The following is a 26,349-nucleotide window of genomic DNA, read 5'->3' on the forward strand; positions in this document are numbered from 1 at the left end:
CATCTACCTGAGGCTTAAGATAGTAATCAGTGTATCATTTCTTATCCAGATGGTCTCTCCCATATAAAAATGTTTTGTGCAGACATCATATAGCTGCTTTTTTTACTTCTGATATTCAGTTGTTTGTGTGTAGAATCTTTTTTTCTAAAATATGTCTACTTACCAATTTTGTTTAGGGTTTAACTTTTACTGCTGCTACTCATGTTGTATTTGCTGAATTATATTGGGATCCAGGCCATATTAAGCAAGCAGAAGACAGAGCACATCGAATTGGGCAATGCAGTTCTGTAAATATTCACTTCCTTATTGCAAAAGGAACACTGGATCCTCTTATGTGGGCCATGCTGAATCGTAAGGTACGTGTGCTGGAATAGAACCAAATAATCAAGAGCTCACTATGTTTAAGATGTAATTTGGCACTTGCACTTAAATGCTATTTTTCTTTTCTAGAGCACTGTCCTAGTATTAGGCAGACTGATGCACCTAGAATTGCCAGTTACCAAAATGATTATTATTTTGAATTACTACTGAATTTCTGACTTTACAAATGCTGAATTGCAAGAGAAGCAAACTGAGTAAATTTAGAAAGCTAAATTTGTTCCAACATGCATACAACATGCATACGGCATTCCTAGGAAACTCTATGCAAGTCTTCTTTCTGCAGGCCAAAGTTACAGGCAGCACCTTGAATGGCAAGAAAGAGAAAATACAGGCTGAAGAAGGTGATAAGGAGAAGTGGGATTTTTTGAGTTTTGCTGAAACCTGGACCCCAAATGAAAGTCTGGAAGATTGCAGAAATGAACTTTTATTTACACATGTAAGACTCAAGACTTTTGTTTTTTCAGTGTTCTTTCACTAAAAAAAAATCTAACTTGTTCACTTATGCTTTGTGTATACTGCAAACTTTACTAACAGAGAAAAACTAAAGGAATGAAAAATCTATGCCATTTTAATTTCAAAAATTTAGGTGAAGCTGGAGAAAGCAATCTGCTGGGTGTAAATGTCATCTACAGGCTATGGACTGGTCCTTATGTTTTAGGCGATTGACCCATCTGGTCAGACAAGACCAGACAATTTTTGTTTAAATTACAGCTTCATTAATAGTCAATTCAATACAGTAGTTCTAAGAAACACATTTAAAGCCTTTCCTTGTAAGGGGCATCATCAGAAAAGGCACATAGTACGCCAGTTCTGTGTATTTGTTCTCTGATAGTGCTGTTTCAGAATTTTGATGAGAATATTGTGAATATTTTCTAGAAAAGAGGAGAGCAATGTTGAATTGCTTTTTACATTAGTTAAAAGAAATTATCTTTTGTTTCTGTTTTTTAACAAAATTTAACTCTAATAGAGGTTACTGTTAATGGAGAAAAATTATGATTTTTAGCAGATTCTGATGCCATAATTATAAATAGGGTTTACATTTTTCTTCCTCTTTCCTAGCTTGAAAAGGAAAGACAGCATGACATTCGTTCCTTCTTTTCCCCAAAATCCTCCACTGAGAAGAAACGCAAAATATTTTCTTGTAATGAACCATTAAATCTTGCTTCAGATTCACTTGAAGTCACAAAAGAAGAGGATGCAGAGAAGAACCATGAAAACCTGGATTCCACAGGAATAAGTGATGTGGATTCAATTTGTCATAAAAATACCTATGAACCTAAAGCTAAAAGATCAAGAAGTATAAGTGGATCTACTCCAGTCATCCTCAGTAAGAAAAATTCTTTGGCTGGAAAAAAAACCACTTTGTTTACAGAAAAAAGCAATCAGGTCCTTCCTCATGGCTTAAATACTTCAAGCAAAAGCATGGCTCTAGAAAAAGTTTGGCACTGTGATGTTTGCACTTACAGTAATAATGAATTACTCTCTTACTGTGAAATGTGCAATCGTCCTCAGAGCAGTAATGGTAAGTGACCTGTGCTGCACAGAAAAGCATGCGTATTCAGTTCTACTTGTGATTTGCTTCACAGACTATAGTTTTTTAAATGTTTACATAATACAAATCCAGCCAAATTGTGAAGATGGTACCTTGATGTGAGCAGATACCTGTTAAGTGATCTGTTTTCATAAATTCTTAATTTTGCTTTCTCTGAGGCTTTGTTGCCTATGCTAATTTGGTACAAATGGAAAATTAAGATAACTATTAAAAGGATATAAATTCTGTGAGCAAGAGTATTTTAATATTTATTCTGAATCCAATTAAATGATACATTTTTTTTCTGTAGTTGATGATGTCTATAGATGTTTTATTAACTCTAGTATGGTATATTTGTCAGGAGAGTCATTACTTTGAAAATATGACATTTCTTTCTCCAACAGGTCAGAATAGATGTCTTTTATTAAATTTATTTAAGCTTTCCGGAAACTTAAAACATGTTTTTATAATTTCATTTTTATATTTATGTCACTTAAATAGGAAAAGGAGGAGTAAGGTTGTCTTTTGGGGGGTGTGGGGGAGGCATTTTAAAGCCTCTGCATGCTTGTGTAAGTCCCTTCTGATACTATCTCAAGGACAACTTCTGAATTTCACAAGTATAAAACAGAACAATGCTTGGAAATTACTTAGTGTGCTTATGCTATACAACAGCTGCGTGTAATACGTAATTGCTAACCACAATATTTATTGTACGTATTTTGACATTAAGCTGAGTGCATGAAATTGCATAAATGGAACATCTTGTTCCGTATGTTTATTCTCCTGATATTAAAATTGGCATGTAAGAGATGCATATTTGCCATTACTTATTGCTTATAATACTGTTCTTTTTCCATCTAATACTTGAGTGATAAAACTGATTTGCAGAAGTCATTAGTGATAATATCGGGCGTCAGCAAAGGAGAAAGAAGGTGCAGAACCCTGGCCTCTCTTCTCGGTGGTTCATCCATCCACATCCTTGCACTGTCTGGTGTTGCACTTGCTCCAGAAAGTGGGAGCATTTGGGCAGGCAGACCAAGTCAGTCATTTTGCATAGCTCTGTAAACCCTGTTCTAGTAAACACTTTCAAAGCCACCCACGTTCTGCAGCTTTCCTTCTCCTTTTATTCCTACCTACATGACACACATTTACAAAGCCCCGAACTGAATTGGCCATTGATTTCCTGTGGATCAAATAAGACTGGAACTAGTCCTGGAAAATGCTGTGGGCTCTCCCCACCATTAGGGAAGCAAGAGCTACCACTCACTTCATGAGCAAGAGTAGTTCTTGCATCAGAATAGTTTATTTCACCACCATTGAGCTTTGATTTCAGAAATATGGTAGAAAGAAGGAAGAGAAAACTTATGCATGCTTCTCTTGAGTAAATAATGGCATTTGTACAATAGTATGCCATATAGTTTCCTTTTTTTTTTTTTTCCTTAATAGAAATATAGGGAGTTAGAAGCTTCTATTTCAATATAGTTAAAACATGAATGGTTTAAAATTTAGCTTAAATTAGCTTAAATTAGTCTGTCTAATTTGTTTAGTCTCATAAGGGATTGTGCCGTAATAGTACTAGAAAATAAAATGTGATTTCTTTGTATTTCAATTACATAATATTGTCTCCATGCGTATATTGATTCTGTTTTTGCAGGAAACATAAACAATCACTTTTCTTGCTTCTCTAGCTGTAGTTGAAAGAAACTGTGAATCTCCTATTAGCCAGACTGAAGAAGATGTATCAAAGGCCTCTAAAAGAATAGGAGAGAAAACAGTGTGCAGTGAAGAAGACAGAAGAGATTTTGTGGAAGCAGCAACCCAGCAGTCTGACGATATCAGTGAACTGGAAGCTATTGAAACTGAGAATGGAAGTGAAAAAAAGTGTGAAGAAGGTAAAGCGTGACATATATGAAGTGAAGGTCATAATATAATATCTATGAAACTGTATTAAATACTACTGACATGAAGAATAGTTTTTTAATAAAAAGTACACATTTAAAAGAGAGAAGTATATAGGCTAACCCATGACTTTTTATTTTTAGCTTAAGATGCCTATTGAATTTTCAAGAGGGCTGAACCCAGCCTTTTCATACAACTCCTGAGTTGTAACTCCTATGGAGTTTTTGGTTGGCATATGAACATCTATCAAGTTAGGCACCCTGAATCTTAAGTTAAAGTGTATAATTTTATTGAAGCTTATGATGGTATTTACTTGTGTCTAGGACAGCCATGAGCAAAACAAGCAGTAGTTAGTTGAAGAGAAATGGAAAAATAAAATGTTCAAATATCTTAACATCTTGCTGCTTGAGCTGTGGATCTTGTGATGTCATGTTGTTCTGGAATTAGATACAGAAACCTAGTTATGTTATTCATATATATTCTCTTGGGTTTTGTTCCATAATTTCTGAAAAATTGGAAAAAAAAAGTTTTACAGTGTTCATACAACAGTGTTTTTGCGTGTACACAAAACTGAAGTTTCAGAGAGAACTTAAAAGACAGGTATGATATTACTTTTAACATCTGAGTAGACTGAGTGAAATGAATGAATGACAGGGAAAACTAAAGGTCTCTGATAGCAGATAGTTAAGTATAATTCACCATGAATATATCTATATTTGAATCATGTTATTGAACTAAGTACCATGTAAACCTCTATCAAAGTGTTTTAACCTAGGCATGAAAGATTTAAGAAAACTTTTTCTTAATTTCAATTTTATTTCTCTTTATAGAAGATGTAGGTAAATCAAATATGTTTCCAGTATATGATGGGCTTATGTTCTGTGCAAGCAGGAATACTGATAGAATTCACCTCTATACAAAGGTAATACTGAAAAACACATGCATCTGTGGTATTATCATGCATCTGTAACTAATCACCTGTTTCTGAAACATCTTACCTTGGGGCCTAAATTTGGTTGGAAGGGAGAATAATCCATTTGAAAAACAAGTTTTTTTTCTCTAGATTGTACTACACTGCATCTGTAAACAAAACTGTTTCCTTGTCCAGGATGGTGAACCACTGAATCATAATTTCATTCCATTGGACATACAGTTGGATAACTGGGAGGATTTACCAGAGACTTTCCAGCAAAAACAAAATCGTTCATTGGTAAGAACAAATTTTATTGTAACAGTAATATAATATTTAATTTGGAATGCTTTTTTTTCTTAATAAATGCAGAACACTTTCTGTTTCAGGGCTTGGGATCTAGGCACAGTTTCATCAATGCAAACAGATCTTATAAATGTTGATATGAATATTAACTATGCAGTCTGTTACTTTGGCAAATTATCATACCTCCCTCCTGTTAACAGTTTTTTAGATGGAAGCAAGTAGGCATCACTTAATTTCTCATTTACAGGATTAGTAACTAACATTTGTAAGTCAACAAAATAGCATTTTAAAGGTTATGAATTAAATGTGGCACATTGTGAATAGAAATGTGCTAGATTGTGTCAGAGCTACAGCTCTGGGTAGGCCTCCACGCTTCTGACAGAATGTTCTGATCGGTGTAGGGTGCACGTACACTGAGACATGTAGCTTCTCTAACTTCTGTAATAAAGATTACATCCATAACGGCATTTAAAGAGAATATTAACACTGTCGAACCAAGGACTCTAAGGAAATCCAGAATTTAAATCAGCTGTGCAATGTTAGCTGTTTAGAATAGTTTTCTTAAGTTTCTGCCATTTAAAGAGAAATGTAACTTGGAAAATCAAAATATATCATGTAGGAACGAAACTGATTCTTTTAGTAGGTTCTCCAGCAAGACTTGAATTCAGATTCATGGGACAGATACCTGACTGATGGTACCAACACTCTTGTGAAGCAGCTAATGATAATGCGTAGTACAGATTTTGCAAAAAAAGATTTCACAGCTATTTGCCAGACTGAAAAGACACATTAAGAAGGCAGAAGTCCCCCTGCTGTTGGTTCCTTGTAAGTCAGACTTTGAAAGCAGGAACAATTTTGCTCAGCTCACCTACTGCAGGTGTATTTTGAGTTGGCTTTGGTAAAGAATATGCCTCTAAAATGGGGCAAGTGTAAGAAAGGTAAAATCTAATGAGTCTAGCCACAACCTCAGAAATACACTTGATGTATTACATTAAACTTTATTAGTTTCATGCTGTCTCTACTAGGCAGAGCTGTGAGGATGTATGTTCCTGCATAAAACTGAAGTCACAATTAAGTCTGTTTTGAGAAATATATTTGTTCTTCCCATAGCAAAAATGTTATGGTTTGTCACAAGTAACAGTCCTTGCTCAAAAACAGCTTGGTGCTGACTATTAAAGATTGTTTTGAGTCACTGAAGGAGAAGATTGAAGAAAAGAATGGAAGGGGGGGGGGGGAAGCCAAAACAAAGCTAACTACACTGGTTCAGTTGTTATATTATTACTCTCTGTTATTTTCCATAATAGAGATGGGGTGGGGTGAAATCCTTTTTCCCCTACACACATCCTCAAGTGAGCAGTCAGTTCATTAATTCTAAATTCCCATGTAGGAACACTTTTTTTTCCCCTCACTTCCTGAGTTTTCTGTAGTTGTTATTATTGAGGAAATCTATTAATCATACCATTTATATCAGTTTGCAGCTTCAGTTTATGTGGCTTCCCAGCCTGTAAAGATGTCTTAGATTAAGTACCAGAAATAACGAAGTTCCTCTGAGCCTCTTTATTTTATTAAGCTTCTTTCAAATTCTGAATGCAAAATAAGGAAAGGTGTTCGGTATTATGCTATACTCTCAGTTTCCCTTCTGGAGTATGTTGTTTAACAGTACATCAGTTTTTCCTTAGGACCTGTGGATGTGTCAGTTTGAGATTGCTGTGAAAGAAGTTGAATTGCAAGTTCAGCTGGAGAAAACTGTTGTCTTTTGATTATTCGATGATAAAGCATATCTCTACTTGATAGTCATAGATCTTTCGGTATGCTTCAGTGGAATGCCACAAAAAAGAGTATGAGAGTATCGACAGAAAAATGTGCATAATTCTAAGATATTTTGGTAATCTGCTTTCTCATTAATTGCTAATTTACTATAATAGTTTTTATTAAGTATATGAGTTTTCTGACACTGTAATATTGTAAAGGAATGTAATAGCCTTACTGCACATACGTCGGTGATTCTGTGAGAATTTTACAAGTTGGAACATTTATTGAGAAAATAGGGTGATAACTAATTGGATAGAACAGCTCTTTGAGTTTACCTATGGTTAAGTCTTTTACACTGACCTTACAGCGTGTACACTACAAATTGTTAATCCAGTGTTAAACATGCATCAGAAGGTTAGAGGAAAAAAGAAAGATGGTCTATAAACTCACTTGTAAATCTTGTTAAAATCACTGTAGTGAACTGTGCTCTTCTGAAAGGCTTAGTGCAGCAGAGACATGGCTCTCATAAGAAAACTCTGTTCCCTGTTTTCCCATTAGCAAAGTCTTGCTTGTACAAGAAGGGCTTATGTGAGGCTTTTTCCAGAATCCCTTCTTGTAATGCTATGCCTTAGACTGATAAAGGCCATTTCCAGCTTTTGTGGGTCAAGATATTTCTCTGGAGAAAACGTAGTCTTGCCAATACAGTGGTTTCTGTGCTGTCAGTTTTTCTGGCATAACTATTCCGATTAGGGAGCGTGCTTTACGTTCAACATTCTGGATCAACATGGCTATCACAGCAAAACTAGAATTGTAGATAATGCTGTAGCCATCTAGGTTTTTCAGACAGTTTTTTTTTTTCTTTACTACTTTCTTTCTTTTTAGTGTATGTGTCAAATGACTTGAAGGGACTGTCTCTGATTATGCCAGCTTTTTCCATCCAATTTTGAATATAGAAATTTTATAGCACCCTTTCACTGTATTTAAATATTTCCATTTAATGCCTTTTATGTTGCTGACAATAGCATTCTCTACCAGATACTGAGATTTGTGAAAGAATGGAGTCATCTAACAGCAATGAAACAGAGAATTGTCAGAAAAAGTGGTGAGATATTTTATAATCCTATTCTTGCTGCAGAAGAGATGTCTAAAAAGCAGTCGGTGGTTAGCTGCACAAAAAGGTATGGTTTTCATTTCCTTCCTCTTATTAACTGCTGCAAGAAGCTTGATGTATTTTATGTAACTTTTAGTTCAAAATAAAAGTAAGGTCAAAATATATCTTCTTGTCTTTCTATGCCTGCAAATAGGAATAAATTACTAGTTGCCATCAATGACACAATGTTTTATTCAGAATTCACAGTCTACTCCAACTCCTTCTCATATTCATTTTTTTCTTTAAATAATTTTCTGTCCTCTATGGATGACATTTCTTAAAACCACTGTTTTCCTTGCTGGTGTCACTGAAAAGTGGTAGTGGTTAATCTTTGTTAAGATCTAAATTTACCTTTCTTCCCACTTCTGTTCCTTTCTCTGATAATGGCACTCTTTTCCCTGATGTATATTTGCATCTTCAGTGTTGTCATTGCTCTTTGCAAAACTTCTCAGGCGTACAGATTTACACACCAAGGCACCTCTACTAATTATCTAAAATCTGATTTTTCTTCTGAATCCCTACCGTTATATTCTCCAAGGTGGCTATATTTTGGCAGTAGGTAAGAATTCAAGTAAGTAAATAGCAGAGCTTGTAATTCCAGTAATATAAGAAGGATAAGTAGCAGGAAGTTCAGTAGTGTTTCTTAATCTGATACTTGATTGTTTCCTTCCATAAAATACAAGAAAAATCTAACTATATACCACTAAGGTGGTATATAGGGTTTAGCATCTAGTATGATACAGGGAAGGTATATTTATGAGAAGTTGCCTGAATAGCAGTGTTTTGAAGAATAACCAGAACGAAGGGTTTTAAGAGCGCTGGTGTTTACTATGATTTCACAATAAAATAAAGAAGCAAGTTCAAAGATAAACTGAGTAAGGAGTCCTCCAGAGCTTTTAAAGTTTCCCATATTATCTAGAATATCAGTGATACTTGCATCTAAATGAAACAAAATGGCTTTCAGATTTCAATTTCAAGCAATATCAAATCACTTTCACCTTTTTAATTATGGTTTATGTAAAACAACCTATCTATTCGCTGAATAGAGCTGAAGCTGTTTTTGGAAAAAGGTATCTTATGGAATGTGGAAGTATTACAGAGAAGCACATTTTCACCAAACTTTATTCATATGACATGTGGGAACCAAGGAATATTTTAAAAGAATATGCAGTATCAATCTTGCTGTAGATGAGTGTGGATATTCTCTGAGGGAGAGTGTTGCTTTTGTAATACAATACCAAGTATATTGACAGAATTTTGAATTTTTAGGTATGTGACCAAGGAGGATGTTGCAGCAGCCTCACTTAGCAAAGCTAGCAGCAGTGGTGGCAGCGTTCGTCTCATCTCCAAAGAAAGTAGGGTTTGTCTGAAGAATAAAGATGCTTCTATTGAACAAACTGGTCATTCCACAGAGTAAGTTTATTAATCTAATACAGTGATTAAACTGCTTCTCCATAAATTTTTTTTGAGGGAGCAAAATAATTAGTTATGACTGTTTACCTTGCTGAGGTGCAGTGTTTAGATCAGAAGATTACTGTAGTGCTGGTGGGCTATGTTTTATTCTTACAACAGATTACATCTGTTGTCTACTGATGTAAGTGCTAATTAACTGAGTATGGTAAAATGAAACATGAAAGTAAGCTGCATTATTAGGGAAACATGAGATTTAGCTCACGCCTGCTTCTGAGGTCGACAGCAAATTTGGGACACCAGATTTTCTTCTATTCTGCTTCATAATTTATAATGAGGGAGAAAATAAGAAAATTCTATCCATAAAAGGCCCTTGGAAAAAATTTTATCACAACCAGTTTGTATCTTGGCTTGTGGTAAAGTATGTGGAAACCTTGCTTAGAGTAGGAAGTTGATGGGTAGCCATAAAAGTTGCTTTGACAAAACAGGAAGCTTTCTTTGACTTTTTACTTCTGTTAAAGGAGGGGCTGAAACATTTTATGTTTATTTGTATGCATAGCTGATAGAAACGACCATTTCTGTATAAATAGAGCATTATTTTAGCTAATATTTTAGCATACATGTATAAATGCAGTAAAATATGCAAAAGAAAAACCTCTCCCTTTTATTGTCAAGTTTTGCTGAAATGGAAACATAATATAAAGAGACTGCACTGTGGAGGTATCAACCTGGGTAGGATATTCTTTCAATTGAAATAGATTTTTTTTTTTCTGCAAAATACCAAATGGACGTATGCTTTGTATAAAAACTACTGAGTTGTATACTTGAATTCGTGCTTTATTAGTAGCTGTACTCTTTTCTCTGAACAGGTTGCTTGTGGAAAATGGAAAAGATCCTTCAGTTCTTCATTCAGATCAGGCTGAAGGTGAAGGTTCCTCCCCATCCAAAGGCTATTTGCAGGCTCTGGATAGCAAAGGGAACCCACTTTGTCTCAGCTGTCAGCAGCCAACGGTTCAGCCTGGCCAAGGCTGCCAGGCCCCGGCTTGGGACACGCGATTCTGCTCTCACGCGTGCCAGGAGGACTTCTCGATTCGCTCTAGTCAGAGCTACCTTAGGACTAAAGTGTTTGAAATTGAACGCGGTGTTTGCCAGTTTTGCAGTCAGAACGCCCAGGAGCTTTATCTCAGTATCAGAGATGCGCCGAAGAGTCAGCGTAAGAAACTTCTGGAGAGTTCTTGGATGTCTCACCTCCCCCTAGGGCAGGTAATAATACTGGCTTTTAAGCAGTAACAGCAAAGCTGCATATTCCTGTAGTACGTAGTTATTTTGTTTCATTTGTCAAATGCAAATTATTAGCTACCAGAGAAATCCAAAATGTTGTTCTTACAAGTTTAAAATAGAGGGTTACACTGCACCAACAGAATAAGGAAAAAACAAAGAAACTCTTAAGAAATGTCTTGGTAACACATTTTTCATCCCTGAGAGAGAGGTGTCCGAAGATTCCTTAGGGATGTAAATATTGCAATTGATTTTACTTGGAATGCACTTTAATGAGGTGCATGTTTATGAAATACAATTTAAGATTGGAAGTAGTCGATTTGAAAATATTGCATAGCTGCGATGTAAACATTTTAAATCGATGTTCGTTCTGTGTACACAGAAGGCTTTATTACCGCTGAGTGGAATGGGGGATTTCTCAGAAATATTTTGGAGATGGACATTGTCCAAAGTATTAGTTCTGCGTTCTCCTTTGGATATACAGTGTGTTTAGCATGTGGAATTTCCCTTGTTCTCTGCAATGTAGCCTTTGTAGGTATGAAACAAATGCTTAAGAACCAAATACTGTTCGTGTGTCCATATTGAGCATACTGTCTGTGGCAAGTGGTGTGACTTAAGCATGTAAGATGCTTCCTGATAACTGAAAGTGTGCACGCTTTTATCCTGTAATAGGTGTGTGCACCAATGAAAGGGGAGTGAGGCACAATTATTTAGTATTTACTACAGAGTAAGAGCATGTATGCTGGCAGCGACTAAAGAGCAGCTGTTGTACTGTACGGTCACCTTGTCCCACAGGGTGTTGTCCATGCTTGCATCCAAAAACACTGACAAGGAGAATGAAATAGGCAGTAAGGTACCCAATCAGATAGTCAAAATACCTGTTCAATTGCAACTGCATGTACGAGTTTTAATCTTATTTCAAAGGATAACTTCACCTAGGACCAGATGAAGCTGTTTCTGGGATAAAAAAAAACAGAATAATTGCCAATATACAGACAGAACTGAGGAACACTGTATTAAATTAAACCAATAAGGGATGTAATTATAACTTAACTGCACAAGAAGCTAACCAGCATACTAAACTGGGTTGTTCCTACTTTGCAGAATGTTCAGAAGGAGCTTTACAAAAGTCAGTTATCACAGCACTGTCTCCTCAAAATGCATTAAAAACTGACACTATTCTTTCCTGGTTGTCATTGCTGCTTCCTTGACTTGGAGGCAATGGAGCAGGAACAGAGAACATTCCTGTGTAGTGGTATTTGTATTTTGAAACTAAAATATTGTTTTAGTTGCTGCGTTTAAGGGTTGAAATCCTCATTCAGAAGTTACCGGTTCCAAACTGTTTAAATAAATTCTGCTGACACCTGTTTGAACTTGCAAAAGAAAAATCATCACTGTTTATAATGAACATAGGTTTAAAATCAGTTTTGTTTTCTCAATTGAAAACTATAAATAGCTACTTTCCTGAACTATTTTCTTGTTTTTACTATAGAATATATGTAGTTCGGGAGGGATATTTAACGCTTCCACTATCATGTCCTTTGTTTTCCTGCAGTTGAATGAAATTATAACGAACCCAACAGAAGGCCAGTTTTGGCAGGTGGATCATATCAAACCGGTTTATAGTGGAGGAGGACAGTGCTCCCTGGAAAACCTTCAGACTCTGTGCACAGTCTGCCACAAAGAGGTTGGTACTGTCAGAAATTCATTATCTATCTCCTCCCGTGCAAATGTTGTGTAATGGGCATCATAGCAGTACCTGTGCGCTCCAGTACTTATGATACACCAGTTTAATCAGGATGGGGAAAATGTCACCTTAATAAACACATCTGCATTTTATGCAAACCTGAGAGCTAATACCTTCCCTGTAAAATACTGTTGCCTAGCAACTTAATATTTACTGAACAGATGCATCTTTCTCTTTTGCAGAGAACTGCAAAACAAGCTAAAGAAAGAAGTCAAATGAAGAGACGTTCTTTAGCTACAAAGTATGGCTGCGATATCACAAAATTTTTTGTTAAGATGTAAAAATGCAAGATATTCAGTTTATATTACTTCACTTTTCCTTATGCACTGATTAAAAACCATATATAGTCTATCATGCTTTTAAGAGGAAAAAAAATGGAACTGAAAGTAAAGCATTTATGCCATTTTGAAAGGACCTTGGAGGATTGCATAGCACTTGATCATGGAAATATTTTTATAGAGCTGTGATTTAAGAGCTAAATTTCTGGGTATAACATTAACGCAACTTCAGTGTATTACTATTTTCTTATTACAATGTAGGTGCACCTGTAAGAACTGCAGGAAATTCTGCTGAAACTTTTGTTGGTTTTATAGTGTTCAAGTGTATTGGGGGACAGAGGAGATTAATATCTGAACCAAAAAAAAAAAATTAAATTTAGATATCTAAGTTACCAGAGGAAATACAGGCCCTGATCTCTATTACGACAAAATAGCATAATTGATTTGTCTTCTCTAAAATAACTGTATCATACCCACAAAACAGATGAATAGAAGTCTTGGAAATACTCTAATCAGCTATGAAAGACCTATTATTCGCATTGGATCTGACTTCAGAAAATCTGGGCATTTAAAATTAATGTTTATTGAAATCACCTTTTCTTTAAAACAGCTTGTGTTTAAAATGTAATTCACAATACTTGGTAATATCCATTGTTTCTTATTTCTTCAAAGGTAAAACTAATTTCTGTGAAAATGCTGTAGTCACAGCGTAACTATCTTGTTCTGTTTAACCAGCATCTCTGAAGTCTTGTTATTTTGGACTGTTTAAGTGGCTTTCAGGTTACTTTAAATAAAAACATTTCTTTTTCTAGTAATTTTTAGTGGTTTCTATAATAGATTAATATTTCAAAACATAGCAGGATTGAACTGGAGCAAGCAGTGAATGACAGCAGATTCTCTAAGTAATTTGCAAAGATTGGTGGTTGAGTATATTTCATTCTCAGTGAAAACCAAAGTCTCATTTTAAAAAAACAGTTTTACCTTGCCTCTGCTGCCAGATGCACCTCCCCTGGGGAGGAAGAGAGCCAGAGCCAGAAACACCTAATGGGAAAGGGTGAGAATTAAAAAAGCAATGTATGCCATCAGGTCAGTAGTAGGTTCATAAGTGAGCAGTAGTATACAAAGGCATTTCTAAAAGTGCTACTGGATTCTGCCATTTCGAGTAAATCTAATTACAAAAAGCTTTTGAGCTTATACTTATGAGGAAAATGTTAAAAGAGTTTTAAACACTTCTTTTGTCAGCCTTTTGTACAGATTAACACAGGTAGTTTGTGACTGCACCATTTTTACATGTGGTAAAACTGGTAGACTCTCTTCAGCAAAAACCCAAATACTAAGTTTGAATATGTTGTAAATATGACTGATATAATGAATTATCCATTCAGCAGTTTAAAAGACCAAGTGATGATAGCCTGATCACTAGATACAGGATTTTTAAATTTATACAGCCTTTAGAAGAAACTAGATTTTAATGCAAAATTCATTAAGAGATTAGGACAACATATCAGCAGTGGAGGAAAACAAGAGACTAGGGAAATAAGTTTCAGTTAAAGAAAACATTTACTAATTAGCTTAGTGCAACTCCTTTTTAAGAAGGCAGACAGTTAAACACCCTCCCCAAGCTAATAAAGGAATTGCCTCAGCTGAAATGCATGAAAAACCTAGAGAACAAAATCCTCTGGCAAGATTTTCTGTGAAGAAAACTTTATCCTGAAAAATGTATTTCTACTTGATACAATTTATCTGAGAGCAACATTCTACCCACCATCCTTGCAGGGTAATACCTGGGCCCCTACAGAGATAAAACTTACCTTTCTATACTTAATATGGTCATAGTCACAAGCATTTCTGTTCCTAGGTAAAATTATGCAAGTATGACATTTAAAAGATATTTTGAGACACCATTACCAGTAACTGAAGTCTGAGAGCCAATCATAAGTTCAGATTTATTTTTATTCTAGTTATTTTTACATTTCAATTTGCAATGTAACTCTGATCTTTTGCTGATTCTGACCAAAGCACACTAAGATCACTGTAAAGCAACATTGGCACATAGTCATACTGTTTGCATGATATCCAGTAGGGTTAGTTTACAGCATGTGATGGAATTGTTTTATCATATGTTTAACAGATCAAAGATGTAGTACACATGTCAAAAGGTCTCTATAAATATCAATAAGTTGCTTAAAGTAAAACACCTCTGTACATATAATTTACATACAGCTTTGGCCCTTGCATGCAGGGAAGGATATAAAGTGTCCAAAATTGTTAGTGATCCACTTAAGGCTATTTGCACATTAGGCTTAAGATCCAGTTACATCTGAAAATATATTTATTTATTTCAGTGTTTGGGAGGAGTGTCCAAGACAGACGAGCTTTTTGGACAACAGCTGCAATATCAGAAGTTTAACATAAACTAGAATTTACTGTATACTTTAAACAAGATCAAGATTTTAAAAATAAGCAGTTGCAACTTAGTGATCAAGCAAAAAAAAAAGCTCAATATTCATGTGATAGCAATAAATACAAATTATTTAATGTTTGCACATCACTAAGTAGACTAACATCATATAAAGTCTGATTAGGAACTAAAGCAGCACATCTGCATAAATTTGAACATGAAGTATTTGCATAAAGCCCATTAATGTCTGTTATTTAACAAGCTAATGCAAAAAAAAAAGTTTTCCCCTCTGTCCAAAGGGAGAAGATTACTTGACTTTCTTCCTTAAGTCTGATTAAAACTACTTGTGAAGCTGTTCTAAACATCCAAGTTAAGGTTGGTGCAGGCATCCTTCTCAGATGCCAATTCAACTCTATCCTTGGGAGTATTATTCTCAATCACTCATGACAGTGTTTTCTCCTCACCACAAACCAGATCAGTCTATAAATTTTAACTTCCCTAAAGGAAAACAAACAGCTTTCTACTTGTGAAGACACACAAGATAACAGCTAGCTACATCAGAAGAATGTTGTATCTGCTGAAAAGGCACCTGCAAGTCGAAAATCTTCTTTCGTAAGCACACTGTACATGCGCTGGGGCAATGGTTTAGAGTAAGGTGCGGGCCGGGGGACAGTTGTGCGTAAAATAACCTCACGACCTGTGGGTGGCGGGAAATCTGAGACAGCTCCTGTATTGAGTCTTCGCTCATCTGACGAACCTGAGCGCCTCGATTCGTCATCGAGCGGCGTCACTGTAGAAGCCTTAAATAAAAGCAGAGGTATAATTACAGGACAAGCTGTTTCTTAACATTAGGATTCAGAAAATACTTTGTAAGGGCTGGGGCAAGGGGAAGATCAGAAATGGTAAACACATCAAAACGCTTCATGTGTACACAGAGCAAGACACTAATGGGATGTCAAGAAATAAACTGCGCACAATCAAATGCAAGAGCCTTCAGCTGTAGATGGTAAGCTCAGCCAAATTTAAGCTTCATATTTTTGACAGTGTGAAGCAAGGGTTTTGACTAGACAAAATGCCCCTCTTCTCAAGCAGGGCTCCTGCTTCTCCTCATGGCTACACAAAAGTCTAAGTCAGCCTCCTCTGAAAAAGAATCAATGCTACTACTAGAGTCTTGACAAAAAGTCAACTGCCTTTTCAAACTCAAGATACCACTCTGCTATGTGCTTTTTCATGGGCAAAGAGAGGCCTGCTGAGACCAGCATCACTGAGCAAATGAAACACAGTGCGAGTTCCATCGGCACCCACTGACTTGGCAGCAACGGCTCCGTCTGAGCACTGGAAGGGGCCAGCGTGCTCCAGCTCCCGCCTGCTCTTCAGTCAGCCCACTCGCATTTCCCAATTACAGATATGTACCAGTACCCCAGTAGGGTCCCAATTTCAATGTACACAACCAAAAATCAGCAGGGGCAGCATACACAGGACGACCCTCATGCCCCATGCTGCCGCCTGCACCTCTGCCTCCGCCCCTCTCTCCCCTGTGCCGGTGGGCTTTGACACCTTTGTCACAGCGCAGAGCACCAGGGACGAGTGCTAGTTGTTCCCACAAGAACAGGCCTAGAAAACCAACAGAGGATATTTCCTGTGCTGTTTCTTCACACAGTTCTCCTTGACAAAACCCCTCTGGATCTCTGTCTGAAAAGTTTAGTAACTTTAGTAAGTGTTGGTATCTCAATGGTTTTGGTGGCCTCTAGATTATGACCTTCACATAATACTACGCAGTCGCTACCTCCCCCCTAAACATAGGGCTGTTCAGTACAAATAAAAAACAGTGGTTGCAACAGAGAGCAAAAAAAAGGTAAGACCACATATTCCAGCATCAGGCAATTTTAACATTCACTTGAAGAAATGTTTAATTGTTTTATTTTTATTTAAGATTTCTCTGTCTCTTTTCACCACCTGTTAGGCTCTAAAAAAAGTCTGTGAATGAAGAGAAACCAGTCCAGAAACACAAAATTATTTTTATGCTTAATATGTGGACAACAGTACAAACCAAATCAGGCTGTTATACAATATCTACCAAAAAGTTTGACTCTATGCAGCTAAGGAAGATGAGTGGGAAATGAGGGACAAAGTTGGTTACCTCATCAGAAGATTCAGTCAGCTTGAAAAGGGATGAGAAAAGAACCAGTGATGAAAGGTAGAAACAAAGGCAAGTCAGAGATGACTCACAAGAGGTTAGACAGAGACTGTAGGTTTAAGAGACATCATGCACTCTACTTCCAAGAGCATGCGTTTGCTGTCATAATCTTCCATGAGAAACTTTGAGAATATAATAGTGCATTTTATACAACCTACATAGAAAAGTCTAGGTTCAAAAGGTAACGAACAAGGATGACATTCAATTTCTGTTTACCTCACTGCTTTTTGCTAAAATAATTCTTGGTAAACTAAACACAAGGAGGGGTTTTGTAGCTCCTGTCCCTATAAGAAGTCTCTCAAGTGACCAGCGGGAGGTATCTATAACCTAGCTTTACTAATTGCTCTTCCAAAAGAAACAAAACCATAGAAGTTACATACATCTTCATCAAACACTAACATTAGAAACTTCTATTCAACTTTGAAAGCACAAAACTGCATTAAAAAAGCAAGTGCCTATGCTTGACATAGTGTTACATGGTGTTAAGCTTTATAGAAGTGTCTGTAGTTAAGGCTGACTTACATGTTGAGATTTGCAAACAGATTTTCCCTACAAACTCAAGTTCTGCTAAGGATACAACAGATGTTCTAATTTTCTGCTTCTCAGAATAAGCATGATCCATTTTTCAGAATGGTCTTTTTTATGTTGAGTTGCAAAATATGGATCATTATAAAAGAATCCACATCTTTAAAGTGCCTACTTCAACTTTCAAAATCACTACTTTAAAGATTTAGTGATTGGGATTTCAGGCTCTAAAATGTCTGCAACACCATGCCACCTTTTTATTACTTTAATTAAATTTTTGTTAAGATAATTTGACACTATGAACAGGTGAAATTCTGACAGAAACAGTTCACTGCAGTCCAAGAAGTTAAAAAAAAAAAAATCAATACTTTAAAGCTCATCATTACAAAAATATCACTGTTTAAGACAAAAAGGGAGTGTTTGTAAGAGTATAGACTAGAGGAAGATTTCAAGAAAACAGATGCAACCCTGGCAACAAGTAAACTGAAAATGGAGTAGTACTGGAAAAAAAAGCCTGAAACTCTTCCTAACCACACTAGTTTTCCACAGAAGAAATGTCAAGTATTCCAAGTATAAACCTCAGTCTAAAAAGTCAGCCATCTGTAATACTGAACATTAAAATGTGTTCCTCTACATTCCTATGTGAAAGAATCAGCACACTCACTTGGTTGTTCCTGCTGTGCTGTTGCATATATTCTGTAACTCAATGAAATCCCAAGTTTTTGTGCTATAATAATACTACTGATGTTATCATTTGAAGTAAATCAAATATCAGGGACACCTATCTACTCAGCTGCTGCCAATATTTCATGTCCCAGGTCTTCTACTCTTTTTTCTTCTTGCAAGGTTCTGTTATTGCCAAAAATCATTTTGAACATTACAAAGAACTCAAGCACATTTGTAAAAAATACATGCATATTTGTATACAAAGTAAACTGGTACCATATCATAAGTAGTTGCCACATACTTTTTAAATTAGAAGCACTAGTAAAAATGACCAAGAACTCCGGCTTACCCTCTGAGCGTTCACAAACAGCTTGTGAATGATGCTACCAGCAGGTCCTCTTCCTGCACCAACAACGGACACTTCTGGCTGCTCCAGGAGACAGTTTACAAATCTGATGGCACAAGTTATTAAAAAGAAAAGATTGAATGCGTAAGTTCTCAGCTATACCCCTTTTTCTAATCTAAAAAAATGGGAGTGTTTCTTGTGAAGACTCCCAGAGATCTCCACATAGCATTCTTCACGCAGAATGCAGACCTTTCCCACTATCATTGCCTTTTCATTCCTTTACTCACTTTCCTCTAGGCTAAAGAGCAGCCTCCCCTCAGCCTTCAGTTACTCCCTCCTCCCTTGTTGCTTGCTCTTTCACGCTAATATAAGTAGCTGTTTTTTTTCACAGCTAACATAGGTCAAAGCTAACCTGAACAAAGTATCCTCCCGGATAAGGTCAGGAAAGGCAGCTTACACAACTGCTCACACTGCAACCCCAGCAGCAGGAGCCAGTTAACACCGAGGCTGCAAGTCAGCCTCTGAAACGACCTACTTCACTCAGGTAACTGTAAATGCAGCTGAGGCTCCTAATTTGGCTGCCAAGTTCAACACGGAGTGTAAGTGGGTTAAGCCACACAGAAGCAACAGTATGACAAATTTTTTGAGCACAAAGACATTGCATTAGTCAGACACCACTCCTCCAAAATCCAAACATTAACAACAAAAGCAGCCAGCTCTCCTTCTCGCACAGCAACAAGAGGTTAACCTGTGTATTTGACATATTACCATCACCCAGTTTAAGCAATAAATAAATAATCAGACAGCAGGTAGTAAAGCAATGAGACATGTCTAGTCACTTTTCATTCATATGGTTCCTCCGTAAGAGCTTTCAAATTAGTAAGGAGACTAGAAGAGGAGAAAGTAATTCCTTTCGGCATTTTCATATTAATTATGGAAAATATTAAATTCCTAGCCCTTCTAATTTTAACTAGACAGTAACAATGTACAGCAAATGCATCTTTTACATACATTAATAATAAAAAAGATATGAAATCTCTGGTAGCATCTAGATAAAAACGGACTGCATTAAAAAAATCTGTATCAGACATACATTTTCAAAGAGATAGTTAGATGGGCACTTAGGGTAGCCACAGATCACATCTCTAAGTAGGCTAGGGATAGGTTAACCTAACATTCATAGCTAATAAATATGATTCATTAGTATCTTTTGCAATACAATTTGTAGATAAGACTTGTAAAATCATTATTTCCATCTGTCTTAAATTTTGAGACAACAAAAAAGAATCAGAGGAAAAACAAGGAAAAACATTGCACCTTTGTAAATCTTCTCTCTGCTCCTCATTTTCAGATTTGTCCACCCCAAATTTTGCTTTCAGAGACCTGGCCCTGGCAATGATTGCTTCCACACTCATAATCTGAGCAATGATTTCCTGTAGGAGTTTAATAAAAAAGACATTCTTTAAGTGCTTCCATGAACACTGTGCAAATCTACCGAGTTTTTAGCCTTAGCTAGCGTAAAATTCTTACTTCCAATTTCTTGTCCTCTGGATTTGGGAATCGTAGAACTTTACTGGAATGGGATATTATCTGCTTAATAATCTTCTTAACTGAAGAGATATCATCTAGTGTTTCTATTAGGAGGAAAAGAAACAAAAAGGTTTTAATTATTGCATCAGTGTTCATCCTAAAACATCTTAATGATTTATTAAACATTATTTACCTTCTTCCTTTACCTTGAGTACAGCTGCATGGATGATACAAGGCAAAAGATGCCTTGCAAGGTCAGCTGGTTTCTGAACTACAAGATAGTGAAGCACCTATAACATTAGAAAATTTAACACATTAATGCTCAAAACTGCTTCCCAAAGATAAAGTTAACTATGAAAGATGAGTACCTATGTTGGAGAAGTATCAAGAGGGGAACATCATTGCAAGACAGGACTCAAAAGGTAGTTGTTATATGAAACATCAGTGATTGCTTACAGTCCCAGTAGCTTACGAAAGAAACTAAAAATCATGGAGTTTTAGGAACACTTAGTTTCATAATGCATACGCAGACAAAAAAAAACTGTTTTACCTATTAATAATTTAAAGTACCACCTAAGTAACACACCTTGTAAAGTTATGTTCCAGAATCTAAGTACTTCAAATATTTCAAACACTGCTGTATGTCAGCTAGTATTTCTAATTAACACTAGACCATTTACAGAACAGCTTAATACCTCTACGAAGACAGTGCAATGACATGTTAAAATCTTGCAGAAGGAAGACATAAAGGCTGCTGTAAGTTTTGTACAAGCATCGCAGAGCAGACTATCACCAGCCAAAGAGCCTTTTACCTTCTCTGCTTCTCTAGTGTCATCAAAGAGTCTCTTCTGCCTCCGAGCTGGGACAGGTTTGGCTGTCTCCCAGGCCTCTACCCACATGTTGCTGGGAATCTTCATTCGGGCACTCAGCTCACCCTTAATTACTACATTCCCCTTTTCATCAACCACTTCCTCTTCAATGTAGTCTCGAGGGGAGTACCACCTCACAAAGTCCTCCAGGCAACAACCAGGATTAGCTGCCTGGAATTTGTAAAAAAAAAAAAATTTGTACCTGAAAAATCCTATGAACATGTAATAATCTGGGTAGCAGGGCAATGGGGTTTAGTGGGCAGAGCACAGGCTAGAAGCCAAGAACTCAGGGAATTTGGTTCACAATCATCAAATTGTACATTAGGAACAGGACCTGGGAGGCTGAGGGGAGAAAGTAAATACAAACCAAAATGGGGAGGAAGGGGAGGCGGGGAACCCACACAATCAAGGAAAACAAAGAAACCTTCCTCTTAGTCCCCAAACCAATACATTTACCAGTTACTTCAGGCAAGCTCAAAATTATACTGTTAAGTCAAAGGCTCTATAGGACATGTAATGCATGCAATAGATACCTATGATAAACAGCCCAAGCATAAAAGCACCAAGAATATGCTTCCAAAACTGACTTTCATACATAAATACCCCAATAACAAATTTCACCTTTTCTTCTTAGGCAAACAAAAACCCTTCACAGATGCAGCATCAATGCAAATAAATGTGGCTGAAGGTTTAGAACATAAGGAAACCCAGCTATCTACGCAAAGGACCTATCAAGAGTATACCGCCCCTTCAAATTATGGGTTCTGTATTCCTACTGCAAGCTTTTACTTCTGTACTGCAAGTAATTTAGAACTGCTACATCTATCTAATATGCATATGAATTACTGCCAATAAGTTCATGTTGATATGTGCTATCAATATTCTTGATGTACAGTACATCTGTATCCTTGTCATACAAAGCAACACTGCAATAATCCACTCAAAATATATATAGTTACTTCATGACAGAATCTCAAGTCTTTGTAGTCTTGAGATCTTCTGGTGAAAGCAGTATACGTGTTCTGAGCTCCCTCTGTGGAGTGCGGAGTTCACCACAGAAATGGAGCAGTTTACTCAAAACCACATCTAGTCCAGATCAATATCATGAAAAGCTGTATAGAACTTCTAAATACTAACACCTTACCCTTCCTAAGCAACAAAACGACTTCATCTGTACATTAAAGTTAATGTCTATCACCCCACTAAAATCTATTGGCATTTCGAAAATTATGCACACAGATTTTTTTCTTTACACTACCTTGACACCTTCTCCATTTGGAGTCTGATTAAAAGGTGTATTTTTACAAGGCTGGACACAGTAGTTAGTGCAGGGAAGGGACAGACATCAAATGAAAGCTTCAAGGTCGGGGGTAGACATCCAATTTTGATTCAGAACTTTGATGTTCAGTTTTCTCCTGACATCATTTTGTACAGGCAGGTCTGAGTTTTAATTCTCAACTGAATGTTGTCTTTTTCTTTTTTAAGGGAATCACGTACAAATAAGATGATGTCCAAATTCACTGGAATGTTACAGTGTAAGAGATCAGATATTCACAGATTCTGAAATGCTACAAGCATTTTATCAACAGGTTTTTATTTTCAATTTTATTTTGAAACCGTTTTGGGGAGGGAAAAAAACAAAACCTTCACAAAAGCCTTCAAATTTGTTGAACACAAGCAAGAGGGGTAATTTAATTAAGAGAAAAAGCAGTCTCAGAGAATTCTTCAAATAGTGTTACCTTAAAAGACTCCATATCTGAGAGCAGGCAGGCACTCTGCATGCGTGCCCGAAGATGAGCGCCTTCTGCTGACGTCCCTAGTTTTGCCAGTACCTCAGACTGTTCTTCCAGCAAATCTTCAGTCATGGGTGCTGGTTCCTGCAACACGGAAAGAGAAAAGCTTACAAATAATAGGGGCTAGGTCTAGGAGAGATTAAGGAAGAAGTGGCTGAAAGCCTCTCTGTCACCAAAAACTTCATTTGTACGGAAATGAAGTAACTGTAAGCTTAAACCTTTTACACAGTTCAGCCTAAAACCGTGCATCTAAAAAGGACACTAATAAACAGAAATTAAGAAGGATGCAAACTGAGAATAAAGTAACTATATAAAGATATATTATTAAAGCACCAAAAATGAGATGGAGCCCAGGAAGTGTTTGCATGATCCTATTTTGTTTAGGTGGATAAAAATCCACTAAATTAATATAGAATTTTTGCCATTGATAGTGTCAGCACATAATTAATTGATCACATTGTGCCTGAACACACTTTGCTCATACATTTTACCCACGCAAAACAACATTTGTTAAAAATAATTTTTCAAATGAATGAAAAGCTACTGTATTTTCCATGCATGGCTGATTTAAAACTACTTCCTTTGACACCATAGCTTCCTTTCGTCCCCAGCCACTCTACAAGAAAGTATGGCAGAGAAAATTGCTAGTCCATTGATGATAAGCCTGCTTCAGATAAAGGGACCCAAAACTGATTACTGCAGCCATTTACTTAGATATATAAATTAAGTAAAAAATAAAATAATAAAAATAATAAAATAAAATATATCACATCAGCAAAACTGATCCAGTACTCCAGTCAGTTAGTTAGAAGCTAGAAATCTGATTTGACTCTGATGAGCAAACACAGAGTCCCAATGTGTTGTATCAAATGAAGAGAAGTTCCAAAAATTCTCTGTGTCAAAGACATTAATATCTTAAAAATGAGGCATCAAAAAGCATGCTTACAGAAGAGAGAAATCAATTTTGGGGTGGAGGAGCTGGATTACAGCATTCAGTGCAACTCTGCAACCATAAAGTAGCACAAGTTCCTGTTGCCAGGACAGGCAGAAGCCACTGCTGACAGCTTGAAGATGTTCCGATGGCATATACTACCAACTCACCAGACCTAACTGCATCCACATACTATGATAAAACCAGAATCTTCTCGTTACAATTTGGAAACTAAAGATATCCTTTACAGAAGAGCTCTGTATATGCATATTATGACTGCACATCAAGCAATATGGAGAAAATTCATAAAACCAGTAGAAGATGCATGAAAAATATCTGCTTAGCTCCAGCTAAAAAGGTATTTTAGATTTTATTTTGGAAACTTCTTCAGTCACCAAGATCAATTTCGCAACACCAGATTTTGGTAATTGTTTTTTTTATTCCAGAAACACCCAATATATACGTGTACACATGTGCACGTACATACACATATACAGATGTATATACATGTATGTATATATACACATATACACGTGCCCCTGTATGTATACGCATATGTATATATAAAATTAAGAGAAAGCTATTGTCTTCAGCTCGTATACAGAGCTCACTGTAACTAACACAATTTTCTTTTTTTGGAAGCACACAGCCACGGACTGAATTTTCAGGGCAAACTACTTCCCTACAGTGAACCTTGAACATATTTGAAACGGAACATACTTGAGTTGCAAAAATGAACACTCAAAATTCAGAAAATGCCTGTGCAACCTACATTTAGCTTCTATATGTTTGTCCTGCAGTACAGGTTTGGAAACTACAAAACTTTTGATTTCTAGGTAAAAGAGCCATGGCAGTTCCTGCTTTACAGGAAATAAAATAGGGAGGGGATGCAAGATGCCTCAGGAGCTGGAAATAAAAGGAAATCCAAATTTAAGGTAGGCAAGACAACTCAATGCTCATCAATTAAATAAAAAGATGTTTTGACTGAAATTTGGTAAGGGGGCTCATCCTCAAATATAACACACAGCATGTGAGATTTTCAGTTTAAACAGCCTCATCAAATTAAAAAAGAAAAAAAAGAAAAAAAAAAGAGGAAAACGAGGTCATAACCTGAAAAGATGTAGCAACAATAATAAATAAGGCTATAAACTACAAACCAGATACAGCTTCACGATCCTAAGAATGAGTCATATTACATGACAGTCCTGTCACACATCCTGTTCAGCTCCTGCTGTCTAACCTGTGTTATTGGAATGTAGAGAGGCTCTCCCGGATGAAGCAACGTCAGCTTTCCGTGTGGATGTAGACGACCTTCTGGTTTTACATTAACAGACTCTTTGTTGCCTTCTTTTGCTCCTCCTTTCTTTCCATTTTCCTGCCCATTTCCTTTCAGATCTTCTGTGTCACTCAGACATTCAAAAAATTCTTCTTCACTGTCACTCCACGATTCCCAAGATTTGCCAACTTCTTTGTCTTTATCAGTCTCCTTTGGATTTTCTCCAGAGTGGTCTGCTCCTTTTCCAGCATCACCAGAAGAACCACCAGGGGAACGATCAGATGTGTTCCCCCTTTTCCCTTCATCCCTTGCTTTCTTTCTTTCAATACAACAATTTAACATCTAACAAGTTAAAGGGAAAAAAAAAAAAAAAGGTTTAGCAATTACTTATCTAATGGAAACACCATCACAGAGAAACTTGAAGAGTTACCAAAAAGTCTTTTGCAATTCTACAAGATACTAATTCCACTGAACTTGTTCCTATAACAAAGACTTTCCCGAGAAGCGAAGCCCAGACCCAATAATACAGACATAATTAAAATCTACAACAATACAATATTTAGCTAATAATTGCTTTATTTTTTGACCGTTTCCTTATGAGAAAAGTCATTCTCAAATTGGAGATACTTACCTGAAGTTTTTGATGCAATAAACAGCATCTCAGATCCGGAGGGCCATTAGCTAATCTAACAAAAGGTAGAAGTGTAAACATTTTAAATTACGAAGTTAAATCTTCCACACTGGCACACATTGTCTTAAATAATATCAAATCCAAAAAAGGGACAAATATCCAGATAGTTGAAATGCTTGGGGGGGGAGGGTCTATGTAGCTGGTCTGTGGTCTCAGCAGACAAGATAGTGACTGAACAAGCGCAGAAGTTAAAACTACATTTACTCCCTAGATGTTATTTCTGAAGATCAGGTCAGCCTTCCATTTGGGTGTTAAAAGGGTAACATTTTCAAGCAACAAGTAAAGCATCTTTGACTTTATTTTTAAAATAGCAATGGTGCAGCAGAATGATCTCTGTATATTTCAAGTTCCATTTCATTTATTAGTGTAACCATTTGAAAATAGGAACTAATGAATAAGTGGCCAGTCCATCCCTCTAAAAAGGTATGATACTTTTGCTCTAGGTTGATGTTTTATCTTGATAGAGCCCTTCATCTGGTCTG

General features: G+C 36.5%; 2 protein-coding genes across 5 annotated transcripts in view; one reads left to right on the forward strand and one right to left on the reverse strand.

The window, feature by feature from the left end:
* Positions 1-13,457, forward strand: part of ZRANB3 (zinc finger RANBP2-type containing 3) — a 56,178-nt gene extending 42,721 nt beyond the window's left edge. For all 3 annotated transcript variants that reach the window (XM_064514618.1, XM_026108735.2, XM_026108736.2), the window contains exons 12-22: positions 177-356; positions 665-817; positions 1,441-1,903; positions 3,601-3,804; positions 4,642-4,733; positions 4,920-5,021; positions 7,815-7,957; positions 9,199-9,342; positions 10,209-10,602; positions 12,173-12,304; positions 12,547-13,457. In XM_064514618.1, the coding sequence (XP_064370688.1) occupies positions 177-356; positions 665-817; positions 1,441-1,903; positions 3,601-3,804; positions 4,642-4,733; positions 4,920-5,021; positions 7,815-7,957; positions 9,199-9,342; positions 10,209-10,602; positions 12,173-12,304; positions 12,547-12,645 (2,106 nt within the window). In that variant the 3' untranslated portion in view covers positions 12,646-13,457. The remainder of the gene's footprint in view (positions 1-176; positions 357-664; positions 818-1,440; positions 1,904-3,600; positions 3,805-4,641; positions 4,734-4,919; positions 5,022-7,814; positions 7,958-9,198; positions 9,343-10,208; positions 10,603-12,172; positions 12,305-12,546) is intronic.
* Positions 13,458-14,577: 1,120 nt separating this feature from the next.
* Positions 14,578-26,349, reverse strand: part of RAB3GAP1 (RAB3 GTPase activating protein catalytic subunit 1) — a 29,152-nt gene continuing 17,380 nt past the window's right edge. Inside the window, exons 16-25 of one of the 2 annotated variants that reach the window (XM_026108738.2) lie at positions 25,808-25,862; positions 25,141-25,518; positions 22,916-23,053; positions 21,120-21,347; positions 20,501-20,597; positions 20,308-20,411; positions 20,095-20,210; positions 18,781-18,883; positions 17,184-17,204; positions 14,578-15,843 (exon numbers count right to left, since the gene is read on the reverse strand). In XM_026108738.2, coding sequence (XP_025964523.2) covers positions 15,601-15,843; positions 17,184-17,204; positions 18,781-18,883; positions 20,095-20,210; positions 20,308-20,411; positions 20,501-20,597; positions 21,120-21,347; positions 22,916-23,053; positions 25,141-25,518; positions 25,808-25,862 — 1,483 coding nt within the window. In that variant the 3' untranslated portion in view covers positions 14,578-15,600. The remainder of the gene's footprint in view (positions 15,844-17,183; positions 17,205-18,780; positions 18,884-20,094; positions 20,211-20,307; positions 20,412-20,500; positions 20,598-21,119; positions 21,348-22,915; positions 23,054-25,140; positions 25,519-25,807; positions 25,863-26,349) is intronic. The other variant, XM_026108740.2, reaches the window with a different exon arrangement.

The sequence above is a fragment of the Dromaius novaehollandiae genome, chromosome 7 (assembly GCF_036370855.1).
Source record: "Dromaius novaehollandiae isolate bDroNov1 chromosome 7, bDroNov1.hap1, whole genome shotgun sequence".
Lineage (NCBI taxonomy): Eukaryota > Metazoa > Chordata > Aves > Casuariiformes > Dromaiidae > Dromaius > Dromaius novaehollandiae.